The 22,824-nt window shown below is 29.1% G+C and overlaps 1 protein-coding gene across 3 annotated transcripts in view; it reads right to left on the reverse strand.

Moving 5' to 3' along the window:
- LOC142331815 (uncharacterized) overlaps positions 1-22,824 on the reverse strand; it is a 69,235-nt gene that overhangs the window by 21,274 nt on the left and 25,137 nt on the right. For all 3 annotated transcript variants that reach the window (XR_012758097.1, XM_075377948.1, XM_075377949.1), the window contains exons 3-5: positions 19,707-21,602; positions 16,677-16,791; positions 2,124-2,206 (exon numbers count right to left, since the gene is read on the reverse strand). Coding sequence is in view for 2 of the 3 variants with exons in the window: in XM_075377948.1 (XP_075234063.1) it covers positions 2,124-2,206; positions 16,677-16,791; positions 19,707-21,540 (2,032 nt within the window). In the remaining variant the exon portion in view is untranslated. The remainder of the gene's footprint in view (positions 1-2,123; positions 2,207-16,676; positions 16,792-19,706; positions 21,603-22,824) is intronic.

Below are 22,824 nucleotides of genomic sequence, written 5' to 3' on the forward strand. Positions count from 1 at the left end.
AGCGACCCAAACAGAAGAAAGTCGGAGGAAGCAAGATCTGGGCTGTACAGAGGATGTTCCAGTACCTCAAAATCCAACTTGAAGGTTTGAACGATGTGGCGAGCAATGTGTGGACAGCCGATGTTATGCAACAACACCTTCTTCGAAAACAGACCTCGGTGTTTGTTGCAAATAGCCGGCTTCAGCTTATTTTCCAATTTTTCTCACTGTGACTCAATGCTGTTGACTGTAGTCCCCTTTTCCATGAAATCTTCCAGTATAAGCCCTTTTATGTCCCCAAAAACAGTTAGCATAACCGTTTCCAATGATGACTCAGTTTTGAATTTTTTCTTAGCTGGAGATTCTGGATATTTCTATTCCATACTCTGGTGTTTTGATTCTGGCTCATAGTGATGAACCCACATTTCATCACCAGTGACTATTCTGCTTAAAAATGTGTCACTTTCTTGTTGAAGAAACTGAGTATTAGCATATGTCAATAGGTTTGAGTTTTTATTCTGCAGTAAGCTGTCTTGGTATCCATTGCACACAGACTTTACAGAAGCCAAGCTTGTCATGCATGATTTAATGGGCAGAACCCATGACTGATGATCAAAGAAGATGCTACCTCATTGATGGTAACTCGCCTATTCGCCAGAACCATCTCTTGAGCTTGCAAAATCTTGTCATCTATGGTGGAGGTTGACGGGTGTCCAGCTTCCTCATGCGTCACACTCATCAGCCACTTTTTAAGTTCCTGATTCACAAAAAAACAAGTTTTTGAGATAAAGCATTATTCCTGTACTGTGATGAAAGTCTGCAATGAATTTCAGCCCTGTTCACACTCTCCAACCAGAGAAATCAGATCGCTGCTCTTTGTTCTTCCCTGTGCAAATTGCTAGCACAGCGGACATGTTTACACTGCAATAGCCAGAAGGCAAATAGCACAATTGAAAGCAACTTTTTTACACGTGACTGCAGTCATACCAACTCTAAGCACACATGTGCAGAAAGCAGTTTGACAACCTGGAAGGCGTGTTATGGCAAAAGATAATTTTTTATTTGCCCTCATAAATCTTATATTATTTTAATTTTTGGTTAATCAGAACTTTTTATGTCCAGGAATAAGTGCAGTCCAACAAATATGAATTAAACAATACAACTATTCTATGAGTATATGACTTAAAAAGCTTTAATCTTATATAAAATAAAGCACAATTAAAATACAAAGCCTATCCCAAAACAACTATCAGTGGCACTCATATTTCCAAACAACCCAATCTAGCAACCTAACACTGATGTAAGCATGTAGTTTAACTAATATAAGTTAATGATAGAGTATGCTGTGAGGTAGTTTTAGTAAAGAATTCTTAGTGCTAAATACGTCTGAAGAAGTACAAATTTAAACAAACAGATTTAACTTATTAGTAAATTGTAACAAATATTTGCTATTGCTGTCACTCTATTACATTTCATCGTATGTGAGACCTTTCATCTTATGGATGAAATCTGAATTGTCATCAAGAATCTCCTACCACTGTTTGCAAATTTCCACTTGATTATTCATCTGATCTGTGATCAGGATGTGAAAGATCCATACAACTAAGCAAGCTCGTCTCATGTTCAAGTGGTTGGTCAGAAAGAGATTAATACATGTTTTTGGAATGCAGATTAACAATTCAATGGTTCACACTTCCATATACCTCAGTAATCATTCACAGCTGGCCTTAATGTGTGATGATGTGAACTGACTCACAACCTTCAACAAACACTTTATGCCAATGAAATATTGTTCTTTCACTTATACAAGCTTCTTTATAGATCTTCTCATCTCCTACACAGTCACCAGGGTTGATAAACTGTGTCAAACACAAAACTAAATTGCAAAACATTGTTTCGTTTTTATATTCGTTCTCACAACATGAAAAACCTGGCGTGTAAGAATCAACACATGTTCTTCGCATTGCTGCAGAGCATGGATTAGTGAATTAAACACGTCTGGTGCATAGTTATCATTATATAAGTTGAACTACACGTCTACACTGTTGCCAGTTCACCTCGTCATGTTCAGAAATATGAGCACTATTGACTGTTATTTTGGGACAATGTAAGTAAATAATAATATAATAAAAAAAAGTACTTACAACTAATTCTTTTTTCAATATAAACTTTAACATTATTAATCATAACATAGGTTCCAATGATATTTGTACTTTGATTTTTATCACTAAAAAAGAAAAAAATACACTAATACATTAAATATTTTTCACATCATGTATTGAACATATATAACTTACTCTTATAGGATTTTAAATGGCCAGTAACAAGATTATTCATGTTTTTAATATCATATAGCTGCATTTTAAATTATAATAATGTATTTCAAATTTATTTTGTAGATTGGGCAAAAGCAGTCGAACAGCAGATGGTGCACTGTTCTTGCAGACCAAAATACCAAAGTCAATGAATTTATTTTTATCTAGATTAGAAACTTTATGATTGAGTTTACGTTTCATTCATATGTTTGAGTTCTATATGTGCATTCTTACTACATGAATGCTATAATTATGACATTTGGAACACAATAAAATAGCACATTCTATTTAGTTAACCCATCAGTATGTACTATTATTTTAATAAATTCAACACCAGGTTTGAAGAAAAGTACTCTTATGAAAGTGGTCAAGGAAAAATTTAATTCAAAACTTGGTGAAAAATTTCCATTTTACACTCAACAGTTTTTTTATATTTTTCTAATAACAGATAACTCCTAGTGTATAATAGCAAGCTATCATTGAAATTTCATCTTAAACTGAAAAAAAATACAACCGAATAAGTTAATATACCGGTTAATCCTGATGATGTTATCAACATATATTACATATACTGTAACGCTATGTTACATGATGCATGTCATATTTTACATTAATGTCGTGAACCCTAACAGGGCTTACAACACAATGAATCATTTTAAGACTTGTTCTTGAGTATCGTTGTGAGAATATTAATCTTTCTGTTATTTTTTCATTCCATGAACTGTGATTTAAAACTGGATTAAACAAAAACATATTACAGATGAACTAACCTACACTTTTCCCTCTAAAATTGGAGAAACTTGTATATCAATTCAATCAAACACCATTCAAGAACTCAGTGTGTTTACTGAGGAAAATATTATGAGTAGAGAGATAACCTATTCTCCATATTATTATTTTACAATTTTTATCTCTGGGGCTTATCTTCTAGAAAATTGACAAAAAGCCTATCATCACCTTCTTACAGTTATACACTAAAATGAAATTTTAGCCTGTCTGTCATGAATTGAAGAACATCTTTCTCAACATGGTTATGATACATGTAACTGCACAATGGGAAAAATAAAATACCAATGCAAACTGGCGAAAATCCCAAGAAATTGATATTTTTGCATGTGATATATAATAATGATTCTTCCTTAAGATAAAATATGTTTATAAAACAATAATGCCAATATAGAAAAAAATTGCGATAGATTTCGATTATCAAACAGCAATAATTTTTTTTTATTTTAAATTTGAACATTTATTACAAATATATACTTTTGACAAATCCCTCATACTTTTATCAAAATTTACAGAATTTTATCAAAATCTCAGTAAAAATTGCCTCTAGTACTGCTTGAAGCATTTCTCCAATGGAATTACCTAAAACATCACATTTATACGAATAATACGACTTACAGTTTACCTACAAAAAAAAAAAAAATTAGTTGAACTCAATAAATAGTTTCAGACAAAATACTTCAGCTTGGAAAAGTATATGCATATAATTTTATGAAATGAAATCAATTAATCCAGTTTCATAAATACAATTTCACACTGTTTAACTGAATTCCCCAGTCACAGGACATTTTTCACACCTCATGTTTTTACTACTTGTTAAATTTGTTATGCATTGGTTTTTTATTTTTTGTTACTATACTGCCTTCACAAAATGCCGAAATATTGGTGTCCCAAACTTCAGTCAGATGTCTTCATCGTTTTGCTGGAAAGATATCTAAAATAAACACCCAATTATGAAAGAGAGCTTGCCTGAAGAAAATTTTAAATAGTTATGTTCTAAAATATGTTTTCATTAAAATTACTAATAATCTAAAGGAATATATTTCAACACAAATGAAAGAGAGATTAGATATACAGCCGAGATCACAAAAACCTATTCTTATGATTTTTTAGCAGCAGATAATAAATTTCAAAAAAGTTAATAATCAATACAAGTACTGGAACAAAAAACTATTTAATATAAACTCTATTTGGTCACCAGAAATATTCTATGATCATTAATAGTTCTAAAGTATAAAAAAATGATGATATAGCAAATATTTTTCATGTATGTTACAACGTATGGTACAGAAACAGCGACTCTAAAAAACAAACTATAATCTCAACCTTTGATTGGAAAATATTGATATGAATACTGGCCCAGTTAAAGAAAATTATCTGTGTAGGGGAAGATCTAATTGAGAATTGGGTACAATTACATTTAATCCTTAATAAAAGTATTAGGATTTATTTGGCACTTATTGATTTATAATTACAGATAGCCAAGAAATTACTAACTATTGTACCTGAGGGGATACAGCATATTGGTAGACCGATACTTAAATACTGGATGAAAAGAGGTTTAAGGGACAGCGAATTGCAGGAATGGCATAGACTGGTTTCAATCAATGCTCATTTTACTAGATTATAACATAGTTAAGGAGAAGAATCTTTTATTTACATACTGTAGCCACTTCTCATTAGGCTATGATACTGAATACACCTTTAACATTGATGTGGCATGTAAATTTTTAGTTTCTAATACAAATTATCCAGAGCCTGAACCATGGAGTAAAGATGGCTCCAGCAGTATCCAAAATACCTAAAATATCAAAATATTGTTATTAAAAAATAACTAAAAAATTCAAAGATTTATGTAAAATTGAAGCAATTTTGGCTTGCATCACTGCTACTTCAAATTAAAAGCGATTTCAGCCTTAAAAAATTGTTTTTTTACCAGTAGACAAAAAAAAAACAATGTAAAACTGCTATGATTTTTATATAAACCCTAATCCCTTCTAATAAAAGCATAAATAATAAAACAATAATGGATACATAACGTTTAACTATCCAAGCTTTAACCTATGTTAACTAATTAAAGTGATAAACTTTATTTTTTGTAATCTTTGTTGTACTTCATTACATTGATTTCAATAACAATTTCATTGTTAGATAATTTTTTAAGACAAAAAACACAAGTGAAAACATTATTTACATTGAAAAAATACCTGTTAACTGAGATATAAATGGTCAAATGCTAGTTGTTTATATCTGTTAAAGGCTAATTCATGTTGTATTAGTATTTTGAACCTTGCTTCACAACTTATAAATTCTATAAACAATTTATTTAAAATATTAGAATCACTATTTTAAATATCTTATGAGCATTTAATTCCATTAAGTAACTAAATTACTGATGTGTAATTTTTTTCAACATTATTTTCTTTGTTCAGGGTTTCAGGGTTCCCACCAAATTTTAATGTTTGCATGAAGAGCATGAGGATCTGAGCTCTGAAATTCCCTTTAAAGGAATTCACAGACAAAATCAATTTGTAAATTGCCAATTTATATTTTAGGAATTTTTTTCCTGTTTAACCTCCGGGACCGATTACATATTGCTTCAAAGGATGAGATGAATGATTTGTAGCGCATGTAAAAATATCATGCCTGACTGGGATTTGAACCTGGGACCTCCGGATGAAAGGTAGAGACGCTACCAGTCACGTCTCAGAGGCCAGCATTTTAGGAATTTGTCTTTACAATGCTCAACAACAATGGTGTTTGGCTTACAGTGAAGTTTCTTTGATATGTCAATAAATTTCTTTACGTCATCCAAAATTAGCAAGGCTCATTCTAAGCATTTCATATTATCTAACCATTTAGTCGTGCTGTTTTTAAAGGAAATTTATTATTTCCTGTGATTGAGGTAAATTCAGCATGCCACGCTGGGCTATATTAAACAAGAATTAAAGATCTCTTAAAGCGGTATGAATATTCCATTTGACAAATTCAATCCCTGTTTTCATGGCTCTGTTAACAACATGTAAACCACAAACCAATATTCACAAAACACTTTCCTTCAGGGCATTCCTCTATCAGCTGATCACTGAACATTTTTAAAACGCTTAAATTCACATTTGGTCCATCCATAGATATTTGTAATATTTTGGTTTTCAGGTAGAGGGGAGATACCTTCTATGAAACCATTGAGAAAATGTTGAACAGTGGACTTTCCCAAAAATATACTGTTATAATACCTTGTTCGTACTTTTATTTGTTTTTGTATAAAAACAAATTGCACAAATAAGTTTAATTCTTCATAATGCATACCACATAATTAACACAAGAATGCAGCTGATTTTACTGAGTGGTATCAAAGTATGGTGCAAGGCCATGATTGATGACATAAGAGCATTTAGTAGCTCCAAGCTGGAATTTTGACGCTATACAGTTATCAGCAAACATAATTTTAAAAGTTGCACCAATATCTTCACATGAACTTAAGTATAGTTTCTTGGTAGAGAAGGGGATCACTACACTATACTATCTCTAAAAATCACATTACAATTTTCAAAAGTGTAGACATGCTAATAAAACATAATAACTAAAATAAATTACCATGAACTCTCAAATATTTAACGATACCAGAATCATACCCCTCCAAAAGCTTTGGGAATAGACAATGAAAAGGGAATCAAACTATGTTCTAAAAAGCTGTCATGGTGCTAATTTTGCAACGCCAGAGGTTTTTTTCTCACTCCACCATAGAATTCCAGTTTGTTACTTTAGCAGAGGTTAAACTTTACTTCATTTGCCACGATGCAGAATGCTATGTCAGAAAGTCTTACTGTATTTTTTTGGATAGACAGTCATATCCTAACTAAAATATCATAGTAAAATTTGATTAAATTGTGGGGAGATAATATTGTAAAACTATATAAAATTTCATGTCAATCAGTTAAGTGATTAAGATACTAATATGGCGCATATATATAGTTAAAGAGGATATGAACATAGATTATTTTAGGGGTTAATAAAGAATGAACAAAGCAATTTAGTATGCACTGATTTTTTCAAACATTACCGTAGGTATTAGTTGCTGATGCTGAATGAACACACCAGGGTGATATAATGAAAGGGGAAATTGTCAGTTGAGCAATCGCTACCCTGTGCAAGAGAAAGTAATGTACTTCCTATCGTATCATGAAAGTGGATCTTTTATTACTGTTCATAAACGTTTTCATTCAGAGAACAGCTGTGATCCTCCTAATAAAAACTCTATTAAACTTTGGTACCAGCAGTTTAAAAATACAAGAAGTATAGTATACAAAAAAAGGTGCTGGCAAACCTCCTACCTCTGAGGAAGTTGTGGATCAAGTGAGGAAATTTTTCAGAGAAGCCCAGGTAAACTGACTTGTCATAATTATTTAAAACTGGGAATACTGTAATCAACAATTGTGAAGGTTCTACACAAACACCTAAAGCTTCATGCATACAAAATTCTATTAGTGAATGCAACTGAAGATTATAAACCACAGCGTTACAATTTTGCCGTGGAAATTCTTGATAAAGTAAACAAAGATGTGTTTTTAGAAAATGTAATTTTCTCCAATGAAGCTACATTTCATACTTCTGGTCATGTTAACTGTCATAATTGCTGGATTTGGGGTAGCAAGAACCTCATGTCGTTTGACAAACACAATATGACAGCCCAAAGATAATTGTTTGGTGTGCATTGACTGGTTATGAAGTGATCAGACCATTCTTCTTTGCCAAGCCAATGATTATTAGCACTAGTTATCAAGACATATTAAAGGAATATAATACCAAAAATTGAACACATCAGCAACCGAACGTTTATTTCCAACGAGATGGCGCATCACCACAATGGGGTTACATGCTAGGTATTACCTACATGAACAAATTCCTCAATATTGGACTGGCTGTGATAGACCAATTTCCTGGCAATCTCGATCCCTTGATATTACACTACACAATTTCTTTCTTTGGTGGGGGGGGGGGGGTGTCAAAGTCAGGGTGTTCGCAACAAAGGTTGACAACATCAATGAACTAAAAAAAAAGAACTGAAGGTATAATTAATGGAATAACTCCTGATGCTCTTCACAATGTGTGGCATGAAACTGAATATCATCTAGATATTATACACACCAGAAAAGGTGCACATCTGAAACTTATTTGAAGTTAATAAGTATATTGTTTTACTACTTTTTTATTAACATGTAGAATACACTGAATAATTTATGATCACCCTTTATATCTAGACATGAACTTTCAATTACACAGAATGTTTACAACAGTTTTTTTTTTCTTATTTACACTCATTATTTATCTTTAAATCATACAAGTTTTATAAACAAAGAATATTCTTGTATAAAATGTTTTGTGTATATGTAGATAAATTTATCAAGTGTAGTTATTTTGATAAATTCATTTTACATTAATATTATTATGATAATTTAAAATGTTTAGTCTTTGTAACAATAAAATTAATTGTTATCAGTTAGAAAAGATAACAGCACGAATAAAAGCTTTTTGAAAAGTAGTGAAGAATATTGTAAATATAAGTACTGGCTTCTTTTGTTATTCTTGGTTAAATCAAAATAAATAGAGGATGTAATTAAAAAGTTTTAACTTTGTTTAGATAATTTATCTAAACAAAAATGTAATTATAATTTAATAATTAATGTTATTATAATTTTTTAATCAACTGTGCTATTTATTTTACATCATAATGCACATATTGTATGCAATAAATAATTTATATTTGTACATCACTTTAACAAGTGTTTTATTTGTTATTAATTCCTTTGGAAGAGACTTAGAATCTAATTTTTTCCTCCCTGCAATGGGAGTATATATAATTTAGGACGTAGAATTAATTTTTATTAATAATCAATACATATAAAACATATGTTATCCATCAAGCATATTCAAACACTAAAAGATCTTAAATCTTTATTAAATGAACACACAGTTAAAAGATTCATAGACCTCACATACAAAAAAAAGGTAATTAACAGCATTTCTCAACCTCGGGGTTGTGGTGATATGCAAGGGGGATCGTGAAATTAGCCTACCTCTTTACAGGTAGACAACAATGAAATCATTTTACGACAATCATTTATTATAAACATGATGGTTGCATTTGTTTTTCATTTAAAAGTTCCTCCAAACATGGATCTACATTACAAACAAAGACAAATTGTTTTCAAGTGATAAAAGATGATTCCTATTTTTAGTTTTTAGCATACCCATAGACACAAAACCCTTTTCATAGTGGTAATTCATGGAGAAAGGAATTAATATTTTTAATGCTTCTGTGACTAAATTTTCATATTCACTTCGATGAGCAAGCTAAACATACTTAAATCTTAAGATGTGAATTATAGTTGTAAGGTTTTATTGGCATACATTTCAATGAGCTGGTCATGAATTTCAACAAGTAGCTTAGCATCTCTTTGAAAAATCATTTTTATTTTTTGAGAAATACTGCACCAATTGAATTTTTAGCTCACACAAATGCATCTTCATGCTAACCAAACTGCACTGAATGATAGTGTCTTCTTCATCAAACTTTTTCTCAATATAATCTGAATTGAGTGGAAACATCAAAATTTTTGTTTTAAAGGTGAATAATCCAAATATCGTGCTTCTTAATCAAAGCTTAACTTTTGTCTGTCATTAATAAAATGTTTTTATCATGTCCTTGTAAATTCACATTCAAGTCGTTTATATGCTAAAATACATCAGCTAAGTAAACCAACAGTAACATATACTCATTATTCTGTATAAACATTGAGTTTGGCATTTGTTCATCATTGAAAAATATTATTAATTAATTTTGCAATTCCAATAAGTAGATTAACACTTTCACCTGCGATAACCATTTGACTTTTGTATTGGCAAAAAAGAGATTTTTTCTTTCGCCCATTTCATTGCATAGTTTATCAAACACCATATTCTATAATGGTCGACTTTTAGTAAAATTAATCATATTACAGCTTCACAAAGAATTTGTTTGAGATTTTCCATCATATTTTTTGTGGCAAGAGCATGTCTGTGGAGAAAGCAGTGCATTCATTCCATACCCTCCGTACAGAAATAAACTGTCTTTCCTGTTATCCTCTTTGCAACTTCACTATATACTGCAATACATTTTATCCAATCGATGTTATAGTTTTAAGTAGCTTTATAAAAAACATTGTCCTGTTGCATAACCAGGTATTAATTTGCAAAACAACATATTTTTTTTGATTGATTTGTCCCTAACATATTCACATCTCACAAAACATAAGAAGTGAGAAATTTTTGCCACTTCTGTTGATTATCAAATTGAATACTAAAAAATTCACTTGAACTCACTTTCTGAATTATCTGATCGCAAATATCAGCAGCCATGTCACTGAATTCACCTTGATATTGTGTCATTGGGAGAAAGCAGAATTTTTGAAAACTTTTATGCTTCTTTCACAGCTATTAAGACACTGATCATATCAACTGCAGCAGGAAATATGAGGTTTTCTGCAATTGTATGAAGTCTGGACATCTTAGTTACAATTAATGCTACAGATAAGATGCTTAAAGTGTACTTTTATCAGTATGGCTTGATTTATAAAAAAGAAGCTTTGATTTCTCAAAGTATTTTCTTTCAAAAAATTCCAAGAGTTTGCTTTCATGATCCGGATGTTTAGTTTCCAAGTGTCAAATTAATTTTGATGGCTTCATGCTTTCATCAGACAGGGCTTAAAAGCAAACAATGCACTGTGGCTTTCCACCCGATAATTTAAAAACTGTCATTGTACAATTTTGTCTTCTTATCAATCGATTCAATGGATGTAGATGGCTCATTTTTCACAAATTTATCCATTTAGCATAAGAATCTAATTGGAAAAAAAACACAGTTTTACACCGTTTGACCACACACTAAAAAACTGAAACCTCAACTACTATTATTATTATTTTCAATGAAACTATGCTTTTAAAAACTTAAATAAAGGCAACAGATGCACACTTTGCATTCAAAACTAAACTGACATTCTACAATCCCTTATACCTCTTTTATACTGCTGAGAGCATGAAAAGTTCAAATTTATCTTATGCATGTTTGAACACACATATGATAAGCATGCATAGTGAATAATATGCAAGCAGATCAAATTATAAGGGGCATGAACACATCAAGTTGGAACCTGTAAATTGCTCGTGTTTGTACGCTTCAATACTTGCACGTTCATACCCATCAATACAGCTTAATTTTTAATTAGATTTCATTTGGTTGTGGTTGGAGGGGTTGTAATATTCATTATATTTTTTTTTTTTTTTACTTTCTGAGTCATGGAGCTAAAAAGGTCGAGAATCACTGCTCTAGAGCAGTGATTCTCTGATGTGGATTATTCTAGGAATAATCCACATAAAAATATGTTATTGTGTTAATTCCCATAAAATTGTTTTTGCATTCAAAAAGTTATCTTATTTTTTGTCAAAAAACGAATAATTCTTAAGTTAGTGTTTGCATTTGATACCAATGATATTGGGTTTCTTGTGCATGACAATGAATCAGACATTTGTTTGTTTTTCCTTGAGTTTAGTAAAAAAAAAGAAATCCCTTTAATTCATCCACCTACTTGCCATTTTTAAGAGTAACCTACTCACAAACTGAAGCAGGTTCCGAAGGAAGCATTTTCTCAGGCATTCAATTCATTGTATGAGCCATGTTAAAAAAGTACAAAAATTGATTGATATTGTACTGAATTAAGGCAATAATAAATATTTTTGATCAATTGTGTATTTTAATGAACTTAATTTGGGAACTTAGTTAATAGTTTGTAAGTCGAGTTAATATACCACTGCTTCTATTTGCCTTATCAACCTACTCTATACTATACTAAGAAGTATGTTACAACATGCTAACAAACCAGATATTTTTTTCTATCTGATGAATGATTTTTCAAACATTGCTAAAAAAGAAGGAAATTATAAATTTTAAGAAGAGAATAATAGTCATTAATTTATAGTGTCATGATGTACAACTGAAGGACATATAGATACAATCTTATCATACTTCATTTTTTACTTTACTATTGTGTAGATGTAATACACACCTATTTAATAAAAAAAATATGAGAGGAAAAAATAATCATGTCAAAAAATATCAGACCCTTGCTAGGAATCAAAATCAAGACCAAGTGATTGAGAAGTAAGCTATTAATCATTACACCAATATGGCAGAGAATATTAATTAATTCAATATAAAATTAAAGGTCACGTCTATGTCATATTGCTAATGAAACCATAAAAATTCCAAAGAAAAAATAAGTAACCACAATTTTCTTAAATCAATTTTTAACTATAAATAATCATTATTTACAAAATTTATTAAAATATAAGAAAACTGAAATCTTAATTTTTAATAGTAAATCAAATATAACTTCTTTAAAAAAAAACAGGCTGACTATTACTTAGCAGATCAAGTAAACTATAAATGAGGCAGCCTACTTTTAATGAATTATTACCACAATTAATAAAAAAATAAACAAATCAAAAAATAAATAAATCAATATTACAAAAACAGTTTAAAATTTTGAACAGTAATAAGCCTATATGAGTCATTTATTTATTGTTTTACTACATAAAACACTATCTATTTATGATCTAATTTACTATCTAATTTATTTTCATTATTTGGTTTATGTAATTAAATACTAATTATTCAATTAAACAGTCATAATGGTAAACAATGAAATAAACTATGAGATAATAAAATTACAATGATACAAAAATATTTAATGAAAATCAGAGTGGAAATTTGAATAGAAATGACAAATTTTTCTACTTCAAGCAGATCATGCATGAAGTTCGTGCCCCACCTGACTAAATGACAAACAATAAAACCAGGTCAATAATAGAAGAAAATTTAAGTGTACAAACACAAACAGAATATTAATAAATAAAAAAGAAAAACAAAATATCTGGTGAACAACTTAAAACTGAACCCAGGCTTCTTGAACTCAAGTTATTTAGATGTCACTTCTAATGTTGTTACCGTCACTGCTACTACTACTACTACTACTACTACTACTACTACTACTACTAGTAAGTAGTAGTAATGACACTAGAAGTAGTAATGGTAAGAGTTACTGGTAATAAGTCAAAGTTAGAATTTTTGAATGTATCCACAATCTACCAGTAAGTACCCCTTTTTCAAGAGATCACAGAAAATCATCAATAACAGATACAGAGCTACAATTTCGTAAAATGGGATTTATTGGTTATGTATGTTACTACTCATGTCTTTTGTTGTCAATTGTAAATAAACACTGTTCATGGTTAAGTGCAATACAGTTTTGTTCTTGCCAGTGTATTTTTCTAAAATACCTTGTTTGATTGTGGAAAGGATTACTATAATGAAAGCTTATGAGCATTCTGTTAACTTTCAAGAATCGCGTAAAATATTCATGGAAAAATTTCTGAATCCCAGCAAAGAAGTGCATATATGATTTAGTTAAAGAAATGATGCACCAATAGGCTCCATTTCTAACACGAAAGAAATAGTAGCCTTCTGTTAGGACTCTGAGTCCACAGCCAATATTCAAAAAAAAATTTCTGACAGTTCGAAAAAAATCGATACATAAAATGTTATCACAACAAAGTGACGTAAAATATATTTACTATAAGATTCTTTACTATTTAAATTTGAACCCATTTCATGAAACAACTATGCAACAATTTAAGAGAACAGATAAAGTGCAATGTCTTAATTATTGCAACTGGCTTCTCAAAAACATTATCGATAGTCAGATAAGCCTGTTACTACATTTCATGTCAGATAAGGACATGGTTTTATTTAACTAGGTACATAAATTTACACAACACAGGTATTAGATGACTGAAAATTCTCCCCAGATGTTAAAGATTAAGAGTTAACTTATCACTGAGAAAATCAATGTACGGTGCTGTTACTGGTAACAAGTCAAATTACTGTTATTGGGAATAGTAAATGGTAGTAATGGTAAGTTACTGGTAGGTAATAAGTCAAAGTTACAATTTTTGCATGTATCCACAATCTACCAGTAAGTACCCGTTTTTCAAGAGATCACAGAAAATCAGCAATAACAGATAGAGAGCTACAATTTGGTAAAATGTGATTTAAGATCTCAGCGAATGTCCACGCAAAATTTGATGAAGTTTGGAGATGGTCGACTGGGAACCCCTGGTCTACTTGATATGGAATGACCCAATAGGATGATCAAACAAGCTACCAAATTTCATTTCCATATCCCACGCACAAGTTTCAAGCTTTTATGTAATGATATCATCAAGCCAAAAAAAAGCATTGCTGAACAAGGGGCTAACATGAACATATTTTGTAAAAATATGGTAAAAATGCAAACTTTTTCTAATGCAAATAAAGAATTTAATTTAATCTACAATTTATTCATAAAATCTTGACGCAACTGTATTTAGTCTGTATCGGTTCGGTTTTAGGTTGCTCCCTGTATAATAGAACCTCTATTACGACTTGGTTGAGACAGAAGAGTAGATAGTTAAGTGAAACAGTCAAGAAAATAAATTAGTGAACAATTAAAATGACAAGACATTAATCAAGAGACATTGCTAGCGTTCCCTTTTTCAAGTATGGAGAGTATGACATATGACAGAGAGGCAACACTACCTCTATAATCTTTAAAAAGAGTTTTTTAACACCTTTTGTACCTTCAAATTCATTTTATTAAATAAATAAGAAAGATTTTAAATATATGAATTGTGTTAAGAATCCTGAATAAAAATGTAATCTTATCCGCAAAACAGTTTTTCAATTAGCATCCTTGTTTTTTTATTGGTGGACCAGTCAAGTATCGTCAAAATGCCATGTGTTTTCAATTGAAAATAAATCGAGTAATGATGTGGGTTACTTGGTCGATTCCATTTTTTCTATAGAGATCCCATTTTAATATGTGGCAAATTGTTTTTATCCTACAATGAATTCTATAGAAAGTATTTAGTAAGATAGTAAGAATGTGTTCAGTAACACTATTAAGAATAGTATTTAAAAATAAGCTGTTATACATTTTATTCATCACATCTCTTTTGTTAAGATCTAGTATATAAACGGTTTGCAAAAAACATTAGCTCAACATAAATATGTTTAGGCATAAAGCTGTATGAAGAAAAAATATACTGAAATATAAAAGAAAATTCACGTAGAAGGAAAATGATCGAATCAAAGTTTAAGCTTGACAAAATATGTTTTGATTTCATTTTTTGCATAGAGTTGAGATGGAATTGTCCATAGATTTCCATGTAGAATTAATAAAAAAGCCTTATATTGAAATGAAAAAGAAACTTTATGTAATATGCAAATTATTGAAGGAAAGTTTAATCCACAAAACAGTGCAGATAATCAAGTCATATTTGGTCCAAAATAATTTTTTTTTGTAAAAAAATAATAACTAATTTTGAAAATAAATTCAGACAAATTTTTGTTTTGAAAAAGCATAGTAGGATGTGTGAACATTGTTTAATAATAAATATTAAATAAATCACAAAAATAACAGATGGGATGTGTTTTGAATTCATTTTTTGCATTAAGTTGAAGATGGAATTTTTTTATTACATTTAATATATATTAAAAAAAAGTCAAATAAAAAAGTCAATTAATTACTAAAAAAGAATATAGTTTACTTATAGTTATTATCTGTTCCCAACATAACCATGATTACAAAAAACATTAGACTTATCATTTAAATTATTTTTGTACATGTATTTAGATCTTAAACACTTGCTTTACAGCATAATATTGTTTTTTTCAAGTTTTAGAGCATAACAGAGAGGCTGCTGTTCCAAGTAATGGACCACACGACAAAACTTCGTCGTTTTTTGAAACTGAAGAACAGCATGTTCTTCAGTTTCCATTTCAGCTTCTAACATACTCTTCTTTTTACTAATCTGATTTGCTATTGTCAGCTTAAATAAATTCATCTTCATTCACAATATAACTTTATAAGAGTCTAACACAACATATATATTTATTTATATAATTTTTAGAACAGCATGTTCCATGTCGGTTTACCTTATATCATTTAGCAAATCCTACTTCTTCATACCTGGATCTTATAATTTCTTATATACCTTAATATAATCTTATAATTTCTTATACTTGTACTCTTATTAGAATGCAATCTTATTGCAAGATTTATATAAATCTTGCAATAAAATTTCTTCGTACCTGGATCAAATATTTGCTCCCCAACAATGTTATCTTGTGGTAGCATCTTTTTTCAAGAATTAAAACTTCAAATTAAAATATCATGCTACTGCCGTACTATATATATATTTTAAAAATAACATTAATATTTTTTATGTAAAGAAAAAAAAATTAATAAGATTAAATTATTATATACTGTAGCTTAATTGTAATACTAACAGACGTCCATCATATAAAAATTAGTCATCATATGTTTTGGTAGAATAGGAGTCAGTTAGTAGAGGAGCAAATGTACATCATGTAACATATACATGGTGTGAAACATCACAAAGAATATACATGGTGTGAAACATCACAAAGAATAATTACATAGAAAATACATTATAACATACCTGAAATCTATATATACATTAGCTGAATTACTCTCAAGAAAATTTATATGTTTAACATTTCCAAGATGTCTAAAAGCACATAAAATATCATTGAAAGTTGTAACAGAAGGAAGACCTGAAACAACCAGTTAAAATTTTTTTTTTTTTTAAAAACCAGAGAAAACAAACATTAAAAACCAACTTAATGCAAAGCTATTATGACAAACTGAACAAACGTACATAAATTTTTATTTATTTATTAAGTGCTGTCCTTGTAACCTTTCTTAGAGATATCACTACTGCTATACTTCACTGTGATTTAATGTAAAGCTGTTGCTAGTGATCTTATAACCCAGGAAGACACAGCTTAGTCCGTTCACACTGTTAGGTAAGCTCTAGGAGCTGTTTAGGACACTGGTCGCTAAACTGTTTCGAGGCTCAGAAGCCGTTTGTGACACAGACATTCGGTCTTATGCTTTAGGGCGACCGAATGGGGTGGTGGCAGGAGAAATGCCAAACAAACCAATGGGAACCCAGGAAGAAATGATTCTTATTCATTATTTCATACCAAAGAGAATAACAATAAACTCACAGGATCACTATGAAACAGAAACAGTTAACCAGTTCTATAATGAAATAGAATTCAAAATATATGGAATACTGTCAAGCGCTATTTTATTTTATTTTAAGATTACTTCACTTGCACTCTTCAAAAATTTAAAAGAGTATCAGTTACACAGCCCTAATATGGTCCCTGTGATTTCCATTTGTTTTTTCAAATTAAAATATTTTTAAGTCGTAGTTTTGGAAATGAAAATTTTGTAAAAATATTCAATCTTAATAAAATGCAGTATTTTATGAAATATTTTATTTTAACAAAATATCATTTTACAATAACATTCATATATTTGGAAAAAATGGTTTTCATTTGGTTTATTCTCATAAAATGTATCATGAACAAATATTAAGAATGTTGCTTTATTAAAATGAAAGCACGGAAGAGCCCTACTTAAAATTTAACAACATCAATATTAATATTTAACAATATGTTTAGATTTTACTTTTTAAAATTTTTTTATAGATATGTTTAATGATTAAATTTTTTTTTTAATTGACAAAAGAGAAAGGGCTGCTGTAAATATGTTATATAAAACAACTTAAGACACAGTCGTCTTAATTTGAAAATGCACACAAAACTATCTTTTTTGACCATAACACTTCTTGTTTCATGAAAATATAATGCTGTTTTTCTGTGGAGTTCACTGTTAAGTTTTTCTTTCTCATCGATCTTGGATGTCATGCGTTCAAAGAACACATGACATAAGCATTCATTCATTTCATCATCAGTGAAAATCTGATATGAAAAGAAATATTGGATCTTATCAAGCACCATCCTACAAAAAGTTATGAAACAAATGGAAATCAATGGGTAACTGAAAATCTGTTTCATAGATTGTTTTTCCTTTAATAATATAGTTTTCTTTTTATTATCATTGTTGTTATTGACTTATGTTTAAATATTTCTGCAATATGAATGTAATAAATTTTAATTAATAATAAGGATGGGCAAAACTTTCTGGTATGGTATGCTGTATAAGGCATTCTTTCATGTACATGTGCAATACCATCATTTAAAAATATCTATTAAGACTGATCAAGATACCTAAGCTTTTGCTGATGTTTCTAAACTATCTTGAAAAATAATACAAATATATTGTTTACAAAAGAGCAATAAAGTTCTTTATAAAATAACTTTTATGTAGTATTCGAGTTACACCTCAATTTATTAAAATTTCTATGATAGACATATGTTTACACACTATATATGTACTTCAAGATGAAATTTATAGGCTATTTTGCTACTTTGTAGAAAGATAATGTTACCAAAACAAGAGTACTGGCTTATTTAATTGCTTTTATTCAATGCTTTATCTTATCATCTTCAGTACAATGTAATAAATCCACTGTTTTGCCGGCTAATGAAATTCATTTATACTGCTGTGCACCAAAATTAACTAGTTACACAATAAAATCTGTTTTGCAAAACTAGGCTGAAGCTTCTAGTTTTACAGAACAAACAGATTCTCTTCTTGTGAATGTTTTTCACTGCACGCAATATAATAAACATTCATGTCTATTAAAAGTGAGAATGCATGTCAGATATTGATTAATAAATTCAAGTGCTGTTATGATAGCTTGATTCACTTATGTACACGCTAATAAATTTTTTTCACGAGGGTGATGGTAACACAAACTTGATATGTAATAATCACTAGTGCAACAGAATGGAATAACTATATGTGTTTGATCTATGTCGTGGGAGTCAAAGACAGAGTTAACAAAGGTGACAATATAGGCATTCAGTTGAGAATGATGTTTTTATTTTCAAAATGAAAAAATTACAGCGTTCACATTTATTACCAACAATAAGCATTTCGGTAATTGTCATCAAAGTGGACAGTATTTTTTTGTTAAATTACCAGATCAAACTTTTAGAAGGAACAAGGTTTTTGGCATTTTAAGGTAAACCATATGTAAAATTTGTTGACCCTGAAAGCAGAGTATACTGAGAATATTAAAAATTTGTGGGAATTCTTGAAATGCTATAACAAAATGTACCATGGCACTGCAAGACATGATTGAGAGTTATTTGCCTGAATTCTTGCGGTCCATGTTATCAAAAATGCAAAGTTATTTCACACAATCTTAGTTTATATCACCAAAAATTGGCCATATACGGAAGATGTGACTACATTAGATAAATAAAGTTCTATTTGATCATAAAAGCATAACAGATAAAAATTGAGGATGGCACCCATACACTACATAAAAACTAAAAAAAATACTTGTACTCAACAAAATATTTCTTTTGTACTTTGAAATTTAACTATCTATACTTCATTTTGGAAAAAAAATTGATTCTCAATTTATGATCTATATGACAAAATGTGATATTTTCTTAAATGGTAAAAAAGTGTAATTCAAGTTACATAAAACTGTGCTTTTCTAAAATTACAAATTATTATAACGGTAATATAAAGTTAAACTTACCTTTAATACCAAATGATGATGTTTTACTCATTTTATTTGTTTTGTTTATAGCAACTTTATTACGATTTTTGTTTTTATTATACGAATAAAAACAAGGAAGAGAAGATGTTGAACCACGAAAACTTGTATTGCTTACTGTACTAGTAATACTAGACGTTTCAGAAATACTATCGATATCAAAATCTTCAGAAATACCCTCTGAATTATCTGAATTGTCATTTTTTTCTTCAATATAATCATTATCAACATGTTTTTCTTGGGTAGTATCAGATGCTGACAATTTATTTGAAATGAAACTTTTTAAATTGAAATGTTCAATACTAGATTGATGTTCAATCAATTTTTCTTCATCAGAGAAAAAAATAATTTTACAATCACACATTCTAACAAAATTATCTTTGTTACAATTATTAGATTTATGAAACTCATTATTATTAATATGATCACACCAAACATCATCATAATTACACCAATAATTACAAAGATAACAATAAAATCCAAAAACACTTTTATTTTTATAAATCAATACTTCTGAATTTTTCAATAAATCATTTATTACCATTTTTACATTTGCTTGTAAATTATTTTGATTATCATTCATTTCTCCTTTAACTTTTGATGCACTAATTTTTTCATCAGTATTTTTAATGGCATAACTACAAATCTTCTGTTTTACATTGCTATGATCAGATTTCATTTCACAAACAGTATTTTTTTTATCATTTTTATTTTTGTTCTGATCAGATTGAATTAATTTATGTAAATTATGATTTAAATGTAATTTATGGAATATATTATTACAATAAATGTAACAACGGCAAACATTACAAAATTTCCAATCATAATTAATTAAATCTATTATACTGATTTTATCCACAGCAGTTTTATGCTCAGGATCGGATGCATGTCTAATCATATCTGGTTTTCCCTCTAAGTCCAAAATACAAAGATAATAATTGCACGGCTGACAAAATATTGGATTGTATTTATTAAAAGAGAATAATTTATATAGTTCAGACATAAACTCGTCATGTTTTGTACAGATATCAATATTGTTATTCGTATTTACATCATCAAAATCAAATTTTTCAAGTGTGATAGCATCATCACTAACCACTAATCCTTTAATTGACTTTTTTATTTTATCAGTTAATTCGATATTATCAAAATTAAGATTAAAATCAATAACACCTTTAATATACTTCAAATGATCATCAGATAGAAGATGTTCAATTAAATTACATTTACTGTTATTAAGATGAATACAACATATTTTACAATAAAACCTTTTACTTGATTGTTCATTAATTATATATTTTTCGTTTAAAAACTTAAATATCTTGGCATCATCCAAAATTTTAGAATCATTGTTTATTAAATGTACACTTCTTATTTTATCAAAATTATTCAAATGCTGTTTTTCTTTTAAATGTATCAATAAATTTTCCTTCTTACAAATAAAATTAACATCACAAATACTACAATACAACTGCGGCAAAAATTCAGGTTTTGAAACGGTTTCACTATAGAATATACAATTTTCAAATATATGTTTGAGTAAAAAATTATCATCCCACAAATAATCATCAATTTTATTCCTTTTATTAATGACATTACTATCATTATTTTCTAATTCCCATGTTGTTAACAAATTATTTAACTGTTCATTAAGACATGATATTTTTATTTTAAAATTATGTGATACATCTGACGGCTCTGAATTTTTTAAAAATAATAAGAACTTTTCAGTCCTTTTTAAATTTAATGTAGCACACGTTTCATTAAAAATTTTATCATTAGGAATGTTTAAAATTCCACTCTCTTTCTTTGACATTTTAAAATAACTTTGACTTTCTTCTTTTTATTTTTTCAATGAAGATTGAGATTCGGTACCTCCTTAAAAATAAAATAAATTACAAATTAATGAGATGTCTAAGAAATTAATTCAAATTAACTAATTAGAATAATTTAATAATGTTTTTCTTCATTTTTTATATAAATTATAATTTCTTACATGGTATTCAGAAATTGTAAGGAACTAAGTAAGAATTTTCAATACAACATTGGTTAAAAATCGCCAAAGAAACATGGGAGTTGTTTCATGTTAATTTTTACGTTTCAATACTGAATGTAATTATAAAAAAATTCTGCAGAAAAATATTTATATATATATATAAAACAATTAATAAACTGTTCTAATTTTACATATACTTTATTTTTAAAAAAAATCATAATGATAAAACTAATTTTTTATGAAAATTAATGTAATAAAATTTGTGAAAAGAAAATTAGATTCTGCAAATGAATTCAGTTTCTTTTTATCTTGATATCTTACCATTATGTTTATCTACAGTATTTATAATTGTAACAAAAGTTATTCCCTGAATTCTTGTTGGAGGCATAACATAAACAAATCATTAAAGTCGCACTACAATTTTTTTAAATGGTAAATAATACTAATCACAGTTACCCTTACAGTTATTTATTCAAAATATCATTTACAAGGGCTGTTAGGAAAATTCTTAGTCTGATGAAGAAAACCCAAAATTTTTTAATGTATTCAATTTCAACATGCAAATATTGACAGCCATGTTATTGAACTTGTCTTGCTATTGTGCTGTTAGAAAGGAAAATTTTTTAAAATTTTTTGCTTCTTTCTCACCTATTAAAACATTGTTCATATCAATTGCAGCAGAAAATATGAGGTTTTCTGCAATTGCAAGGTTTGGACATCGTAGCTATTCTTAATGCTACAAAATAGAATGCTTCAAGTGTACTTTTATTAGTATGGCTTGATTTATAAATAGAAGCTTGTTGATTTCTCTAAGTACGTAATTTTCTTTCAAAAAATTCCAAGGGTTTGCCTTTATGATCCAGATGTTTAGTTTCCATGTCGAATTTTGATGGCTTCATGCTTTCATCGGAAAGAGCTTAAAGCAAACAATGAATTGTGGCTTTCAATCCAATGAGGTAAAACCATAATTTAAATAATTGTCATTGTACAATGTACAATCTCTGGTCTCTTTTCACAAACAGAATATTTGCGTTGTATAAAGTCTTTTTCAGTGCTGTTTTTGAGCTAGTGGTAGAGTGTGTACCTTCCCCAGTTTCACAATCT

The sequence above is a fragment of the Lycorma delicatula genome, chromosome 10 (genome assembly GCF_047948215.1).
Source record: "Lycorma delicatula isolate Av1 chromosome 10, ASM4794821v1, whole genome shotgun sequence".
In the NCBI taxonomy this organism is placed as follows: domain Eukaryota; kingdom Metazoa; phylum Arthropoda; class Insecta; order Hemiptera; family Fulgoridae; genus Lycorma; species Lycorma delicatula.